The sequence below is a fragment of the Xiphias gladius genome, chromosome 8 (genome assembly GCF_016859285.1).
Source record: "Xiphias gladius isolate SHS-SW01 ecotype Sanya breed wild chromosome 8, ASM1685928v1, whole genome shotgun sequence".
NCBI lineage: Eukaryota > Metazoa > Chordata > Actinopteri > Istiophoriformes > Xiphiidae > Xiphias > Xiphias gladius.
This window is the reverse complement of record NC_053407.1, coordinates 14,123,529-14,140,421: the sequence shown is the minus strand read 5'-3', so window position 1 is coordinate 14,140,421 and position 16,893 is coordinate 14,123,529. Positions and strand designations below refer to the sequence as shown.

The window sequence follows — 16,893 nt, the reverse complement described above, 5'->3', positions numbered from 1 at the left end:
ATTATGATCTGTTTTCTTTTAGATATCTGAAGCGTTTCAAAGTGATGAAAATTAAAGTGCTGCGGAGCTGGTGTAGACAAATCCTCAAGGGGCTTCACTTCCTTCATACTCGGGCTCCCCCCATCATCCACAGGGACCTTAAGTGTGACAACATTTTCATCACAGGCCCAACAGGATCCGTCAAGATTGGAGACCTGGGACTGGCCACACTCAAGCGCGCATCCTTTGCCAAGAGTGTTATAGGTACGACTCCAAAGTCATTTCTACCTCCTGGTCTCTGTCCTTCTGTGGGGCAGTACGTTTTTTGCGGTAATGATATTCTGTTTGTATTGAAAATGATGATGTTTGGAGAAGGTTTTTTTCCTTTTACTTGTTTTTCTGACGATGTGGTTCAAAAACAGACCACAGCGTTTCAGCTGTCTCTCAAACCACAGCTCAAATGGAGGCCAAATACTGTGGTAATCTTAGGCAGATAACCACAAGGCTTTCACTCTTTGCACTCACACAGTATTTTTATTAAGTTTGGTCATTGTACAGAATATTTCTGTTCTATGTTTCTCCAAAAAAAGAGAGGGTTTTCTTTCCAGGCACCTACTGAATGTAAGTAGCGCCTAACGTTTCTCCTACTGTTAAAAATTAATATCATTATTATTATAGTTGTAATGCCTTCTTGCAGGCTAACCTAGCCATGGCTAAAGGTATGGCCTTTGCTTATGTATTAGACTGGTCTTTGTTCTGTGGTTTGGAAATATGTGGTCTGTTTGCCGGTTAACCCTATAATGTTTAACATCTCTTTCTATGGGTTTGCCTCAACAGGTTTTTTTTTTTTCCCCCTAGTGTTTGTCTCTTACTGTCTTTTAAAATATTGCAGGACTGCAAATCTTTTTGCTCCATCTTTGTGTCCAGGGAGCTCTCTCCACTTTCTCTCTGCCAGCCTTTTGCGTTTTGTTTTTAATTTTTTTTTTTATTTGTATGTTTGTTTTATTTTATTTTATTTTTTTTCCTTTTCTTTCACATTCTTGGGTATGTTTTTAAAATGTAGGCTCTAGCCTCAGCTGTGCCCCATTCTGCTGTTTGGAATGAATAGGGTACTGCTGGTCATTAAGTAAGTATGAACTTTTATGGGCCTGGTAAGTCTGACAGTGTGCTGTAACACACATTAATATCAAAAACAATTACATTCAAATAACCAAATCAGTTTTTCTGTGTAAGACCCGTGATTGAATGTAAAATGATCAATTAACAGAACAAGGCTGATGTGCAGGGACACACTGCTCAGCACAGTAGCTAGCTATGGGATTTGCTTCTCTCAGCCTTGACCATAACAGTTTCCTCCTGCAGGTAGAGAAGAGATGGTAAGTCAGACTTCGAAAGGTGAGTCTACTATAAAAGGCAAGGTTAATGTGGTGGTAAGGTAAGGTCTTGACAAAAGTTTTTTCCATAGCTAGTCATATTTCTCTTAAAGAGATCATTGGCATCCCTTTGGACAAATTACTCTGTATTCTGGCCTGGGTAATATTCTCAAGTGCCTGATTTTAAAGCTAATTTTTGAATGGCGTAAATAACATTCATTTTGGCTTACAAGTGTGTTCTGCACATTGGTAACCTCAGTCACATTATTATATTGCAACATGTTAAGGTCTTACACAGACAAACACGTGCCACCTTCTCTGCAGTCTAACTGAGCCCAGCTTCTCCCTCCTTTTTTGTTTTCTGTCTCTTTTTTGCTTTCCTTCCCTTTTCCTTTTTTCTCTCTCTTCCAACTATCAACTCACAGGTTCTACTCCAGGAGCTGTCAACGGGCTGGTCACTCTTCTCATCCTCCTCTTCCTCAACCCCTCACGGGTTAGAGGAGCAGAGGGGCAATGGGTTGTGAGAACCCCACTCAATCAGTAAGGGAGTTCGAGAGTTCTGAATAGTTGTTTTGATTTAAGGTACCCCTGAGTTCATGGCGCCTGAGATGTATGAGGAGAAGTACGACGAGTCAGTGGATGTGTATGCCTTTGGAATGTGCATGCTGGAGATGGCCACCTCCGAGTACCCTTACTCAGAGTGCCAGAATGCTGCACAGATCTACCGCAGAGTTACCAGCGTAAGTCTTCTTTTCAACCATCCATGTCACCCTTCTGCCCTGCCTTCACCTCTTCCTATGTGCCAAGAAGGCTAGTGTCCCATTCTGGAATCAATTTATATTCCTGCTGTCACCTCTTTATGAAGCTTATATTACACTTCTATCTTCTAGTATTTTGTTTCACCCTTTGAGTGTATTCCTGTATCTCACAAATGATTTCCCATTGCCCTGTTTGAAGAACCCACAAACTTAGAAAAAATCCAACAGAAGACATGTTATTTACACCAACAAGCCCCTTTGCTTCTCCTCACACTATTTCTTTTTCTTTCCTTCTGGATTATGGTGTATGTTGGTTAAGCTTGTAGACCTGGGGCGTGGATGATTGATAAGATGCTGAACAAGCACAGTCCTGTTTTCTTAAGGACTAATCACTCAGTCTTGTGATGATTCCACAAGGGCAGTAACTGTCATAGAAAAAAAACACATATTTTTAATCTTATTCAAACAGTTCACACTGGCTTACCTTTTAAAATACATAGTCACTGATATGCTTCATGCAATGACTCATGCAATGACAAGTCTCATAGATAAAAACAGTTGAACCTGTTCCTAGTCTGTTATCTAAAAAGTGCCTTGAAATCTATACCCTCAGTTTATCATTAACTGCAAAGCACAAATACAGAAGTTTTTGCCACGTGATTGAATAGAGCTTTTTTTATTTAACCCACTGTGAGGTATTGACTTCTTTAGCTCTCTTAATAAGCCACAAAAAGCTCATACTGCAGAGCGCCAAACACACTTACCTCAGTTAAGAAACAAAATGTTATTGTGTTGTTGAGGCTACTTTTAGGTAGTGTGACATCCTCTGTTATTCCATGGGGAGATGGGCTGTTCTTCCTATTTTGTCATTTCAGCTCAGCTGTTCAGCTCTCATCCATTTTCCCGTAGCGCCAGGCAGTTTCCTGTTGCCATGGGCTCAATTCATCACCTCTCATCAGCCTTCCTCCACCGACTTATGTCCTCCTTTCACTTGACATTTTACAATCTTTAAATGCCCTTAAGCAGATCGCATACCATCCTTTCAACATTATTTGAATGCATTTGTGTGGAGATTACATTTTTTAGAAGCAACCCTTCCACTTCATACTGTTACTTTTGGGATACATTTGAGATACAATTTCATCAAACTTGAAAGAACGTTAAAGATTGCAATTATTTCAGTCATCCGGGATATGACATATAGTTTTGGTGCTAATGTAGAGTCTCTGAACTAAAAAAGACAACAAGATATGGGGTAGTATCCAAAATAAGAAAAGTTTAGATGAAAAGGAGAAACATTCTCATTCAGGGATCTGTGTTTCCCATAGGGGGTGAAGCCAGGCAGCTTCGACAAGGTGGCCATTCCCGAAGTGAAGGAGATCATCGAGGGATGTATTCGCCAGAACAAGGATGAGAGGTCTCTAACTTAATAAGAGCACATTTAACAAGTTGAGGGTAGTCAAGGTCTCTAGGAAAACATATTTTCTCACTGCATGTCTCCTCTATTTAGGTACTCAATCAAGGACCTTCTGAATCATGCCTTCTTCCAGGAAGACACAGGGGTGCGTGTGGAGTTGGCAGAAGAGGATGATGGAGAGATGGTGGCTATTAAGCTGTGGCTGAGAATTGAGGATATAAAGAAACTCAAGGGGAAGTACAAAGACAATGAAGCTATTGAGTTTTCTTTTGACCTCAACAAAGACGTCCCCGAGGATGTGGCTCAGGAAATGGTGAATTGAACTTTGACTTCTTTAAAAAATATCAACATCTCTTTAATACTGTCACTCACATAAAGACTGTATGACAGATGAAAGGAGAAAAATTAGTTTTAAGAGTATTAATCTCTACCTTTTGAAAAATTCATTACTGAATTCTACATCATGTCTTTGTGCTGTAGGTTGAGTCTGGCTACGTGTGCGAAGGTGACCACAAGACCATTGCAAAGGCCATAAAGGACAGGGTGTCTCTAATCAGTCGCAAGAGAGCACAGCGGCAGCAGGTGTTTCCATACTGTCCATAGTGCATCTTGTTATTTATGTTTAGTATTTGCTTAAGTGCTTTACTTGATTTCTTTTGTCAGTCGTAGGATGTATGTAATTGTGCTGTGATGTTCACATATTGTCCATTAATGATCTTTTGAGAGATTTTAATACATGTGGTGCCGAATGTCTTGAAGGTCCGAGAAGATCAGGAGAAGAGAATGCTAGAGGAAGAGATGCAGTGTCAATTACTGCCAGCACAGCAACCAGGCCAACAATCTAGCACGGAGTTGCCTCAGTCCCAGCCAGTTCCACAGCCTGCCTCTTATGTCCCTCCACAACCAAACCAACACAGCACACAAATATCTGCCCAACCTGCATCTCAGCAGAACCTTCAGAGCTCTAACTACAACACTCCTCAATCAGCTCAACTGACTGGCTTGGCACAGGGGGTCCCTTATGTCCCCCAGTCAACTGGGCAAGTTCCAGTTCAAGTTCAGGGTCAAAGTGTGGCCACCATCCAACCAGAGTCAGAGGAGCCTGAGACTGACCAACACCAACAGCTACAGCACACTGGAGGAGGTTTGTATCAAATATGATTTATGGTTAAATACACCTACAACCAATTATATGATAAAATTGTTCAATTTTTGAAGGTGAGTGCATTTGGAGTCTTTTCATGAATGAATCTCGATGGCCCCCTCTTACAGCCGGTCACATGGGAGACAGACTACCTGGTTCCACTGTCCTTCCTGAGGCCCAGCCTCCTCAGCCTGGAATATCCTACAGCTCCCCACCCAGTCAGCATCTTCACTCCCAGGTGTCATGCCCACAGACACAAAATGACCAAATGCAACAGCAGCAGTTGTCAGTGGTGAGTCATGTTGAAAATACGACATAATCCTGTGTGTTGAAGAGAATCCAATGCTTTCCCCATGGTATGTGCTCCTGAGAATAAAGTATATATTTAAAACACAATTTTAAAAGTAAGGAATAGATTTATATATATTTTTGCTGATTTGGCCCCCAGTTTTCTATTCACAGCAGTCCTTACCATTGCTAAATCCACTGTTGACCAGGGGACAGTGTAGACAGACTCTTTCTCCTGGTACATATGACCAACTACTGGTACAATTGCTTGTGAAGTGACAAGAATGAAACTCTTCATCTGCTTCCCACCCACAAACATGGCCCTTTATGTTCTGGAATTCAACGTGGGGTCTTGGTCTCGGTGGGCAGGAACTTTACCTCTACACTAACACATGTCCCCCTTGAGCTATATGGCTTTGCTCATTGAATTTCAATCTCTATCAGTTTACTTTCTTTGCCTTATTTTCACCATGTGCTGTTTTGGGGTTTTTTTTGTTTTTTTTCTCTGTCGTGTGTAAGGTTCAACCCCAGATGCAAGGTGTCCAGCCTGATACTGTTGCACCCACAAACCAGTCTGTTCCAGTGGCATCTCCACAGGTATATGTTGTACTGCATGTCTTAATGACCTTTTAAAGAGCAACTTAACACCAACTGAAAAGCATTGTTTTACTGACCTCAGGTTAAAAATTTCAAATCTGTTGCACTTAACAACACAACTAGTAATTTAGTACAATTCTATATCACTGCAGCAAATGTAAACTTCAACCACTCTAGGGCAGCAAAATCATGATTTTCAGGTGGTGTTAAGTTAACCTTTAAAGCCTATATTCTCTGCTTTAGGCAGCTACATTGAAAGTAGCTGAGTGTTCCAAATCCCTGAGCTTTTCCCCAGTTTACTTTCATTTATTTTTATTCTAAAGTTTCTTACTCTCACCCTGTGTTATGTTTTGTTTCTTTATAGTACGGAGTTTACTACCAACCATCGCTACCCCCTCAGGTAGATAAAATGTCCCATTTTCCTGTTACCACTTTTAAATACACCCACAGCCTTTCGGATAACATGTTCTGGGAAACAAAACAAGCTTAATGTCTCTATTTGTCTGCATTGCAGACTCAGGCTTTGTGGTCAGTTTTCACAGATCTTTGCTAAGTTTTTACTCAGCGGTAGAAGATTAAAAAAAAATGAATCTGTACTATTCAAACAAATTACTGGATCCAGTAGTTCTTAAAACCTTGCAAGTGCAGTGTGAATTGACATGCAATGTACATGTCTCTATAATGCACAGTAGAGTTGACATTAAATGTTCACTGATCAATACTTTGACACTCCACTCTGTCAAATAAATAAATGGTCTGATTTATGCAGCTGTCTTATCCAACAGGTAAGTGCATGTGGCTCTGGAATAGACCCAAAGTTATAAAGGTTTAGATTAGTAAGAAACCAGATTTTCAGGAGAAAGCCTTTATGCCACAGGGAATTTGTATCAATTTTTATCTCAACACTTACCTCTCTGATTTTTTTGTTTTGTTTCTGCCACTCTCTCCTTTCTGTTCTTTTAGATTCCCACCCAGCAAGTGACGATACCCCCATCCTCTCAGTCATCTGCCCCCCAGCAACAGCAGCAGCAGCAACAGCAGCAACAGCAACAGCAGCAGCAGCAGCAGCAGCAGCAGCAGCAACAGCAGCAACAGCAACAGCAACAACAACAACAGCCAGAGAGCAGCTCTACTCTTCAGAGCTCCACTCTCCCACAGGCACAGACCGGAGCTCTGCAGCTACAGGTGACGCATACACCCTTCTTGCTCATACTTAACATTTTGATCTTGCTTAAAACACCAATCTACGTATATTGATGTTAAACTCATTAATTCCACTGTCACTTGACCATACTACTGTATGAGTTTGTGTTTTTTCTAAATCTTTTTTTTTTCTTTTCTCTGAACACACAACTCTCAATACTGCGACTGTCCCCTTTTTTCTTCTATTCTTGCCCCTCTGCATGCTGCTTATTCCTGCATGATTGTTAGTCTTGGGCCAATGACCCAAGTCCTGTCCTGTCTCCTCCACTCAACGCAGAGCATCTATACTTCCTCTATCAGGCCTCATGCCTCTCTGTTCTGCAGGTACTCTACAGAGCATAAAACTAATATGTGTGTGGGTGTATTTGGGTCAGGTTTGAAGCTTGTGGCTCACACTTCCTCATACAGTTTCTCATCCCTGAAGTATGTGTACATTCATCCTTCAAAAAATATTTGAATAAACACACAATCACATAATCATTATGTAAATTCTATTATAGAGCATTATAGAGCACCAGTAAACATATGAGTAAGCTAAGGAGGGCAGAAGAAGCTCAAATAATGTTTTTTGTCATCCACATTTACACCACCACAGACCAAAACCTCTACTAAAATGTGAGGGCATAGAACAGTATTTGTTTTCACGACTGTTACATTATGACCAAAAGGCAAAGTATACAGTTTAATACCCTTCTGACCCCTTTGAAAATAGTTCAAGGGTTTTACTTGTAACTTAAATTCCTCCATGAAAACAGTATCCTAGTGGATAAAAGCTGTGTGCATGTAATTAATAAGAAATTTTTTTAGTTACAAAAATCACAGTATTGTAACTAGCAACAGGGCTGGAACTGGAATTTGATTGAACAGCAATAACCTATTTAAACATAACTAATATTCAAATAAACAAAGCAGAGAAAAATAGCCACACTGAAGAAAATGAAATGAAAACTCTATTGCACAGCAATAATTACACTGTGCCTTTGAGCTGAGTAATGGAGTCTCTTGCAGTACCCAGATGCAACAGATGTCACCAGGTTAAACTGCTCCATCTGGTGGATGGTCTGGTTTAAATAATTACATTTGCTGTAAATAGTTAGTCAGCATAAATGACCAAAATAAAATTGAATGAATGAATGGGAATGACATTTGCACAATCATGGGTTTACTGTGTAAATCCCTAAATAATTTAATAATAATAATGCACAAACAAAAGGGCTCAAAATTTTGAGATTTGCTTTTGATATGAAGTGCTTGATTTATGAAATTTTCCTTTGATTCAGGCCCCTGTGAGTGTTCCTCAGTCAACACCAGTGGAGCAGCCAGCAGGATCTTCTGCTCTGGTGCCACCATCTGTAGAAGGGTGAGTTTTCTTTCTCCCCCCCTCTAAAAAAGGCGGTTTCATCAGCACCGCGGAACTTGCCTAATCTCTGTCTCATGGATTCATGTCTCGTACAGCTGCCTGTCAGATGCAGCTTCAGGTCTTAGTGACGGCAATGATGGAACTTCTACATCAGGAGGTCGACATGAGGGGCGCTCGCTGAAGCGTTACCAGAGGCGATCTGTACGCAGCCGCTCCCGCCATGAGAAGTCTGCAAAGGCGAAGCTAATTGTTCTCAGTGTACGGATCTGAACCGATGAGTTCATACATATTCTTTCTTGAGTTCTTTGTGAGTAAGCAGTTTTAACCTAAATTAATGTTTTGCAGATCTCTAACGTGGGTGACAGAGTAGCAGAGTGCCAGCTGGAAACACACAACAGGAAGATGGTGACCTTCAAATTTGACCTTGATGGTGATAATCCAGAGGAGATTGCACAGATCATGGTAGTAGTGGTTTGCTAATTTTTTCTGCTTAACATTTTAGAAAACATTAACTGTCTAATGGTCATTTGTTACAGTGAATATAATCTCTCTATATACGTATAATATACACTATATATTCATAGAGTGAATGGCTCTTTGCATGGCTACCATTCACAGAATACCACTGAAATGGCAACTGACAATGACAATCCATTTTATCTGAATAAAAACAAAGCAAAAGGCAAATACAAGTAATGTTGCTGTTGTTTTTCATTTTTAATATCTGCTGCCTCAACCAGTGACAGTGACCATTACAAATATTAAGCCATTCTCACAGTATATGTAGTTGTAGTTAAAGTAGTTGAGCCTTTTTTGCTTTCTGTCTCAGGTTGAGAGCGAGTTCATCCTGGAGAATGAGCGGGAGTCCTTCATCGAGCAGGTCCGTGAAGTCATAGAAATGGCTGATGAGAAAGGAGAGGGGATGAAGGAAGGCTTTCCCCAGGTACTTCTTTAGTTCACAACACCTTTTAGCCAGATACCCATTATGGCAATTTTGATCCACACCTACATAACGTGAAGACTTTACCACCTCATTTTATCTCTTTGCAGATGAGTGACCTCCAACAACAGCCTGAGCTGTCTGTTCCCATGCTTCCAGGTTAACAAACTCAAGACAGAAATACAGTGTTTAATGTGTAGTTACTGATTTTTATGAAGTCAAACTCCCGCCTCATATCTGACCTGTCTTTTGACCTTTGTACCAGGAATTTCCCCCAGTACAACAGCCCAGGTGGTGCATTCAGCAGGACGAAGATTCATCGTCAGCCCAGTGCCAGAGTCTCGTCTTAAAGAGCAGTTCTTTGGAGCTTCTTCTGCTAATACCTCCTTTGGAGATGAACCTGCTCCTGGTGAGAGAAAAAGTTTGTTTTATTCCCTTTGGAAAACATTCTAAACAAATCACTTTATTATATTCTCTATCTGAAAGGCTGCTTAGATTAAAGATGTCTAATTTTATTATCATATTTAAAAAGACATAGTGAGTGGCTGTGGATTAATAATGTAGCACACACATGCACAACTCACATAATATAAATATTTCCTTTTTATTATAATCTTTAATAAAGGCACAAAACAAAGTATATTATATTACTACATTTGTCAATTTCCCTTGATATAATTGTCATATAATAACTACTTTTTTTTAAAACTTTTTTGTAGCTCCCTCTGTCATATTGGGCCTCTCTCTGTCTGCTCCATCTGGGACCCTCCAGCAGGCTTTCAGTAAGATGAAGCAGGCTCGTGTAGAGAGAAGCAGCACCCTTGATCCACCTTCTGCTGAACAAGAAACGGGCACTGTCTCTTCCAGTGAGGCTGGACTCGGACCAAACTCTAACAATGTTCTGGCTCCTCCAGAAGCTGTAGGTTCCACCACTAGCACTACTTTTCCTGCAATATCTCTACCATCTACTGCAACATCCACACTGCCTCCCTCAACTGGGAGGGTTTCCCCTCCACCTCTATTCACGCAGTCCCAAACTCCCGCTCCTGTCATCAATGATGCCAGTCCACCTCCTCAGTCTTCCCATGAAACACCTCCCTCACAGCTTCCACCAGCTGCCAGCATTCCTCCGTCATCTTCTACTCTTTCTCCTCCTTCAGCGCATAGCTCCATCCCCACAGTACCTGGGCCGCAGCTGAGCAGTAGTTCTGTCTCTGTCTCTTCTGTTGCTGGTGTTGCATCCAGTAGTACTAGTAATGTCCCTGCTTCAGAGCAGCAGCCTTTTAATAGTGCTGTTACATCTTCTCAGCCTATGAACTCATCCATCCATGCACCACAGCACACAACCTCACAGGGTCAGCCTGTTCCCATTCCTGCTCAGCCCCCACTTCCCACCTCATCAACCAGTCAGAGTCAGGGCCAACCACAGCCGGTGGAGTCGGAGGGGGCTGAGGTACAGACAAAGACCGCTGGTAGAGATGACATCCAAGCTCTAGATAAGAAGCTACGGTCTCTCTTCAAAGACCAGAGCACTGCCTCCTCAGTGTCAGTGGATCCCAGCCAGAACACGGGGACCTCCTCTCCGCCCACTGGGACTTCTTCCCCTCCACCTGGAGCCATCCTGGTGCCCCCATCTAACCTTCCCCTCACTTCTGGGGTACAAAGTGGCCTTGGCCCCACAACCACCCCGGGACAGGGTATGACCCCGGCAGGACATGCCCACACCCCTCCAACTAAGCCCAGGGCACAGGTTGGTGAAAACTGCAGCATCCAATAATAAATCCAAAATGCAGTTTACCGAAATAAGTAATGCTTGACTTCCTTCTTTGTTATACTCTTTAGACTTTGCCTACTGGTTTCGATCAAGCTGCTACTCCTCCCTCTGACCTTGTACCCCCCTTTCCTGGACCAAATCAGGTGAGGTCTACACTGTCCCTGCAATACTGCCTGCCCCTTTACTTCTGTAGGTTTTAAGAACACAAGATTCTAAGTGTGCTACTTAATGTACTACTTAGACTGTTCCTTACATCCTGTTTGTGTGACTCTGCAGTCACAGCAACCCCTGGGTAATTTGGACGCACAGTTGAGGAGAGCGCTGAGCCCAGAGACCGTTCAGGGAGGTAACAGAGTCCAGCCTCCAGCAGCAGCTTTCACTCTTGGACGTTTCCAAGTAAGTAATAAACACAGCTTCAAATTATTGTGGTTAATTCAGTCTAAAACAGTTAAAATTACCTCCTTACTCTTTTTCAGGTATCACTTGCCACTGATGGTGTGTCCAGTAGTGTTCCAGATCCCTCTAGCATTGTTTCCTCTTCCTCCATGACGCCGTCCTCTACCACCTCCTCCTCCTCTTCTTCTTCCTCTTCATACTCCTCCCCCTCAAGTCCGGAAAATACCCTCCATCGTTCATCGTCTCTGTCCAAAGGAGTTTGTGAAAATAAGGCTATAAATGGAGCCTCATCTCTCCCTGCCGGTCCTTCCAGTCAGCCCACCACTATTGGGCGCTTCCAAGTGTCCACTAGCAGCAGTGCCACATCTGGACCCACCGCTGGCTCTAAAGTGGGACGATTTTCAGTCACAGGTGTGCATCAGGTTAACAGCAAGTTCATAAATGCTCAGTAACAAATACTAGGTTTGAAAATGTAGTGTGAAGCCCTCCTTGCACTGGTCTAATATCTTACACGGGATCCTACCATAGTGCACTACACTGAGTATCATCGAATTATGATGCTTCACATTATCTTACCAGTTAATTCATTGCTATCACTATAGCTATATCACTATAGCTGGCTAAATGAAGCATAATAAGTGTCTTAAAAATGAATGACCATTTTATCACAGCGACCCTTTTTTTCCTTTGATAAGTGGCCATGGTATAAGGTTAATGCACTCTGAGGTGTCTTTATAGGAAGTCATGGACCTCTGTGGAGGCATCTTCACCTCTGCCTCATTCATTATTTTTAAAAATACCCTGTTGGCAGAGGCTGCACTGTGAATTATTAATGAGAGCTTTGATAGCATTTGCAAATTCAGTAGACTTACCTAGCTACTGAGCTTAAAAATCCATTTTGTTGTAATCATATCAGAAGATAATCCCTGGATTTGGTCTGTAAATTTGCATTAAACAAAGATTTTCTTCATACTGTGCACAGAACACAGATAGATTTCGAGGGTTCAGTTTCAAATTATGTGAGGTCCTCAGGTGAACCTCTACTGTACAGCAGTAATGACCTCGTGTTGAATTTCCCTCAGTGACCCCAGTTCCAGCAGCAGGATCTAGTCAATCACACGGCTCCAGTATGCAGAACGGGCCCTCATCTTCAACTTCTGACCCGCATAATGCACATACCCATTACAGTAGTGACAATGACGACGACTCGGAGACTGAGGACGAGGCTTTGCAGAAAGAAATTAGCCGTCTGAGAGAAAAGTATGTCACATATTTACAATCCCATTTTACACTATCCTCATTTACCCGCACAAATATTATTTCACAGCTCAGTAGAAGTATTTTAACATGACTGTGTTTTTCTGCCTTTCTTCTCCCACTCACAGACATATGAAGGAGATCCAGGCCTTGCAGACTCGTCAGAAAGAGGAGATAGAGTCTCTGTTCACGCGCATGGGGAAACCTCCTCCTCCTTCTGTCCTCTCTCCTGCTGTGGCCATGCCTGGAGGTCGACGTAGGCTGAAAAGCAAAAGCTACAAATCTGCTCGCAGTAGTGGACAGCCCAGTCCTGTACACTCAGGTAAGGACACCGAAATGGCGGTTCGCTTTTTTTGACTCTCAAGACAAATTTAATATCAACTTTTGAGGTCAGTACCGCAGTTTGTGTTCTATGCACATGCTTTACCAAATAGCTAAGCTGTTGAAATAGTATGTTCAGGCTTAAATATAAAACTCATTCTGTGGTTTGGTCATTTGTTCAGGATCCCCAGCCTTAGTTCAGAGCGTCCATGGTTCAGAATCGACTCCAAAGCAAAGTTCACCCTCTGCATCAGAGGCCTCAGAAACCGCAACAGAGGCATCACAAGCAGTCGGCAGGTCATCCATACAGCAGCTCCGATCCTCTCCATCCATGCCGAGCCTCAGCAGTTGCTCCACAGGTATGTGCAAGCACTTAATCTTGTCACAGTGAGTTGCTCGAATTGATTTCCTCAATTAATTTCCTTATTCACATATCACCTCTCATCTTGTTTCCCAGGATCAAGTGGGACCAGCTCCACAAACAGTTCAGGCCATTGCCAGAACCATTCTACTTCCCTGACCCAGGCAACTGGACCCACTCCCTCTGCCTCTCACACCCAGAAGGGCAAGGGCACCTTCACTGATGACCTTCACCAACTGGTGGATAACTGGGCAAGAGATGCCATCAGCCTCTCCCACTGCAAGAGAGGTCCTAAAACTGGAGCACAAGCAGCACTGGGACATGATGTAAGTCTTCAGTACTTTCTTTTAATAAAACAACATTTTCATTGGAGCATGTTAGACTCTATGATCACATATGATAATTATGTTTTTTAACCACTTACTCGCTGTAATAATGCTGCATATTCAGCAGTGGAATTTTTTCTAACTTTTTTTCCCCCCTCTATACCAGATAATCCCTCCAACCAACGTGGGACGTAAATTTTCAGCTCCAGGCTACCTCTGCCCAACACTTCCCACGCCTTCCAACCCCACATCCACCACCACCACTCAACTTCCCAACCCAGCTAACCCCTCTGTCACTCTGGGGCCCCGTAAAGGCTCCCTGGGCCCAGTTGCTCAGGGGTTCGGATATGCCTCGGCCCCTTACAGTGCTCCTCAGTGGGCCGGACCCACAGGCACGTGCCAGGTCAGCATGATTAACCCTGCGCAGCCACTAACGCAGTACCAGCCGTCAACGACAGCCTCAGTGTCCATGCACCAAGGCTACCACATGGGAACAACACCAGCCCCCCAGAAATCAGTCAGCCCTGGAGGGTCCAACCTGAGGCCTACGTAGCCCAGTCAGAGCCCTGGTCCAGGTTGAGACCGCAGGGTCACACGGGGCAGAGAGGGCAGACAGTCATTGATCGAGAATCACTAGCTCTCTTTGCAGTTTGCTGGCTAGCCGGCTGGGTATTATGCTTTTTATTTTTATTTCAACTTTTATCATTATGTGTTATGAGTTGACCTGTGTCCTCTCAGGCAGAAGGAAATCTGTCTGGCAATTGGAGGGAGAGTGCAATACACATCCACAGCACGAGAGTTTCACACTTAGCCTGCCATTAGCTGTGGAATTGAGCTGTGACAAATGGGTTGGTTGTGTCTGGTAATGTAACGACCCAAAGGCATAACCGACCGCAGCCAAAGATGTCTTTTGAGAGCAGATGTTGTAATGTCGTGATTCCTTTGAAGAGGAGAGGGTAGGAGGGATTCTGGTTGACATCCTCACTGGTCCTGAAGACAGTTGAACCAATACACCGCAACAGACACACGTGTGCACACACACCTGACTAAACATTGACCTGGTCGAGTGACTTGGGATGGTAGGTTACGTTGTCTCAGAGGGCGAGGGGGGAATGTGAGTGTACAGAAAGTGGGAGATAAGAGTGGGACAGTTAGTTTGTTCCAGGCGGTGCAGTAAAGTGTGACTGGTGGAGTGAGGAGAGGAAAGACATAGTAAGTGAGGCTGGAGTGTAAAGTGGGTTGGAATGTGATTACATCCCACTGGCTACCTATTAAGTAAAATGCAATAATGGCAAAGAGTAGATAAACTGTCCCTTGTAACTGTGGCCTTAATCCATTTAAACATTGACTTTGACTTTGTACATAGGTATTTCTTCACTAGGTTATGATTCCATGTTTAGCTTATTCATGTCCCTGTGAGAGTCTGGTGTCATTGTGATTTGAGTTGTCTCTGTCATATAGATTTATTATCATACTGATTTATTCTTCACATCTGACATGTAAGCCAGTGGATCTGCCACATAAAGCATTTTCCTGGTGTTGACCACCATTCGGAGTTTGAAACTGAAGAGGTGATGCTGCTGTAGATCACAATCTGGGTAGAGGGTGTTTGCAGGGTGATAAATTATTTGTCTTTTTTCTTTTTTTTTCTAACGCAAGAATGAAATCTTGTTAAGAATCCTAAAGTGACACATGAAACCACTTCACTTAGTGCTTAGCTATGAGATATGAGCAGTTCAAAGTCTGCTTATCATATCACACAAAATTTAACAGTTTTGGTTAATTAGTATGTGAGGAAGGTTTCGGCCTATGAGGGGGACGCAGCCTCCCCACTTTTCCCAATTGTTTACACAGATAGTGCACAGCACACAGATGAACAGGTCGATAGCAAAGTCTTGTCACATTATAACATTTAGCCGTCACCTCTAAAATCACAAGTGTCTGGGGTTCTCTTTCTGTGGTCTGTTTTTGTATGCGTTATTTAATAAAACAAAGAAATGTTCTTTATGGACCTGTATTCAGCCATCAGATTTTGATGTTGTTTCACTGTAATTATTATTAAAGGTTGTTAAACAACATGTAGTTAAAGGAATATAAAAAGTGCAATTGCAGGGTTGTTGTTATTGGTATCCTACTCACCACGCAGGAGTAATCCTGTGGTTTATTAAGCTCTTCTATCTATGACTGCCCTGCCCCCCTTTTTCTATTTTATTGTATATATGTTAATGTGAGGTAAATGCTTTCACGTAACGCTCAGTCACTAGAGTATGCTTGTGGTGACCCACTCTACATTCACATGCACTCTAACCTGTAAACATGAGGAACACTTTAGTGCCTTGCATCCTCACTAATGACAAGTTCCAGATTCATCTAGTCCTGTAGTTGTGACTGTAAGGCAGAAAACCAGTTAACTTAATCTGTACACGATGTAAACACAACCCGACACGGCCGACTCAGAGGATATAGCGCTCTGAAACGTTGGACCAGACACCACACACAGGACTGCAGAACAAAGAGCACACTGAGTAATGTGGAAACATTTTCTTTCCTATCTACAGTTTCATTTGTATTGGTTGTGTAATCAGCTGTATATTTATATTTGGCTCATGCGTACATTGTTTTGGCTGACATTTGTTTTTGTGGATTTATCATTAATCCATTTCATAGAAGCACTTGTTCAGGCAGCGAGTGAGCTGTATAAAGGTTTAAAAGTTGTCATGCTCCCACGCTGGCTCAACTTTTGTCTCGCCACCTCGCGAGTGCCATGCTGTCATGAGTTTTTTGCCTGCTCGTAGATTGGATGAATAGCTAAACTTCTCTAGAGAAAAAATAAGTTACTGCAATGCAGAATATGCAATGTTTAAAGTTTTATAAGGACTGAGGGGTAATGGAAACATTTGCATGCTGATGAGGGTTGTTACTGACTTCTATGTTTTTGATATCGGAATATTGGTGATATTATTTGTCTTCCCAAGTCGCTCTGTTTATTTGCCGTTCACCAATATCACAGGCACAAATTCAGTATCAAACTAACAGCTTATGATTTCTGCACGCTGGCTTCACTGGTGTTTAATCTTACAAATGACAACTGGCCACTGTACAGCACAAGCTCACATCAAAGCTTAAGGTCCATGTGCCGCTGTGTAACATCAGTCATTATCGCAGACCTCCACACAGTACGGTTTGAAGCTACTGACATACAGTAATAGCTGTTGAACTCCTATTTCTGATCCCTCTTTACAGACTTCCTGTGATTCAGTGTCTGTTTTGTGTATGTTTTTCACATTGTACAAAATGTAAAAACAAATAAAAATATCAAGTAAAGCAATTGTCATGCTTACTGGTGTTATGCTTATTATTATATGAGCAGGGTGTGCTATTTTTATTTACTAGTTTGTT

General features: G+C 42.4%; 1 protein-coding gene across 6 annotated transcripts in view; it reads left to right on the top strand.

The window, feature by feature from the left end:
- The window catches only part of LOC120793138 (serine/threonine-protein kinase WNK1-like), a 30,301-nt gene extending 13,487 nt beyond the window's left edge, over positions 1-16,814 (top strand). For all 6 annotated transcript variants that reach the window (XM_040132900.1, XM_040132901.1, XM_040132898.1 and 3 more), the window contains 25 exons: positions 23-243; positions 1,935-2,092; positions 3,439-3,527; positions 3,621-3,840; positions 4,008-4,109; positions 4,287-4,671; positions 4,800-4,963; positions 5,479-5,556; positions 5,921-5,956; positions 6,520-6,741; positions 8,040-8,119; positions 8,215-8,377; positions 8,465-8,581; positions 8,949-9,062; positions 9,170-9,218; positions 9,325-9,468; positions 9,779-10,809; positions 10,902-10,976; positions 11,110-11,229; positions 11,310-11,640; positions 12,312-12,489; positions 12,615-12,808; positions 12,990-13,166; positions 13,265-13,494; positions 13,661-16,814. In XM_040132900.1, coding sequence (XP_039988834.1) covers positions 23-243; positions 1,935-2,092; positions 3,439-3,527; positions 3,621-3,840; positions 4,008-4,109; positions 4,287-4,671; positions 4,800-4,963; positions 5,479-5,556; positions 5,921-5,956; positions 6,520-6,741; positions 8,040-8,119; positions 8,215-8,377; positions 8,465-8,581; positions 8,949-9,062; positions 9,170-9,218; positions 9,325-9,468; positions 9,779-10,809; positions 10,902-10,976; positions 11,110-11,229; positions 11,310-11,640; positions 12,312-12,489; positions 12,615-12,808; positions 12,990-13,166; positions 13,265-13,494; positions 13,661-14,047 — 5,065 coding nt within the window. In that variant the 3' untranslated portion in view covers positions 14,048-16,814. The remainder of the gene's footprint in view (positions 1-22; positions 244-1,934; positions 2,093-3,438; positions 3,528-3,620; positions 3,841-4,007; positions 4,110-4,286; positions 4,672-4,799; positions 4,964-5,478; positions 5,557-5,920; positions 5,957-6,519; positions 6,742-8,039; positions 8,120-8,214; positions 8,378-8,464; positions 8,582-8,948; positions 9,063-9,169; positions 9,219-9,324; positions 9,469-9,778; positions 10,810-10,901; positions 10,977-11,109; positions 11,230-11,309; positions 11,641-12,311; positions 12,490-12,614; positions 12,809-12,989; positions 13,167-13,264; positions 13,495-13,660) is intronic.
- The last annotated feature ends 79 nt before the right edge of the window (positions 16,815-16,893 follow it).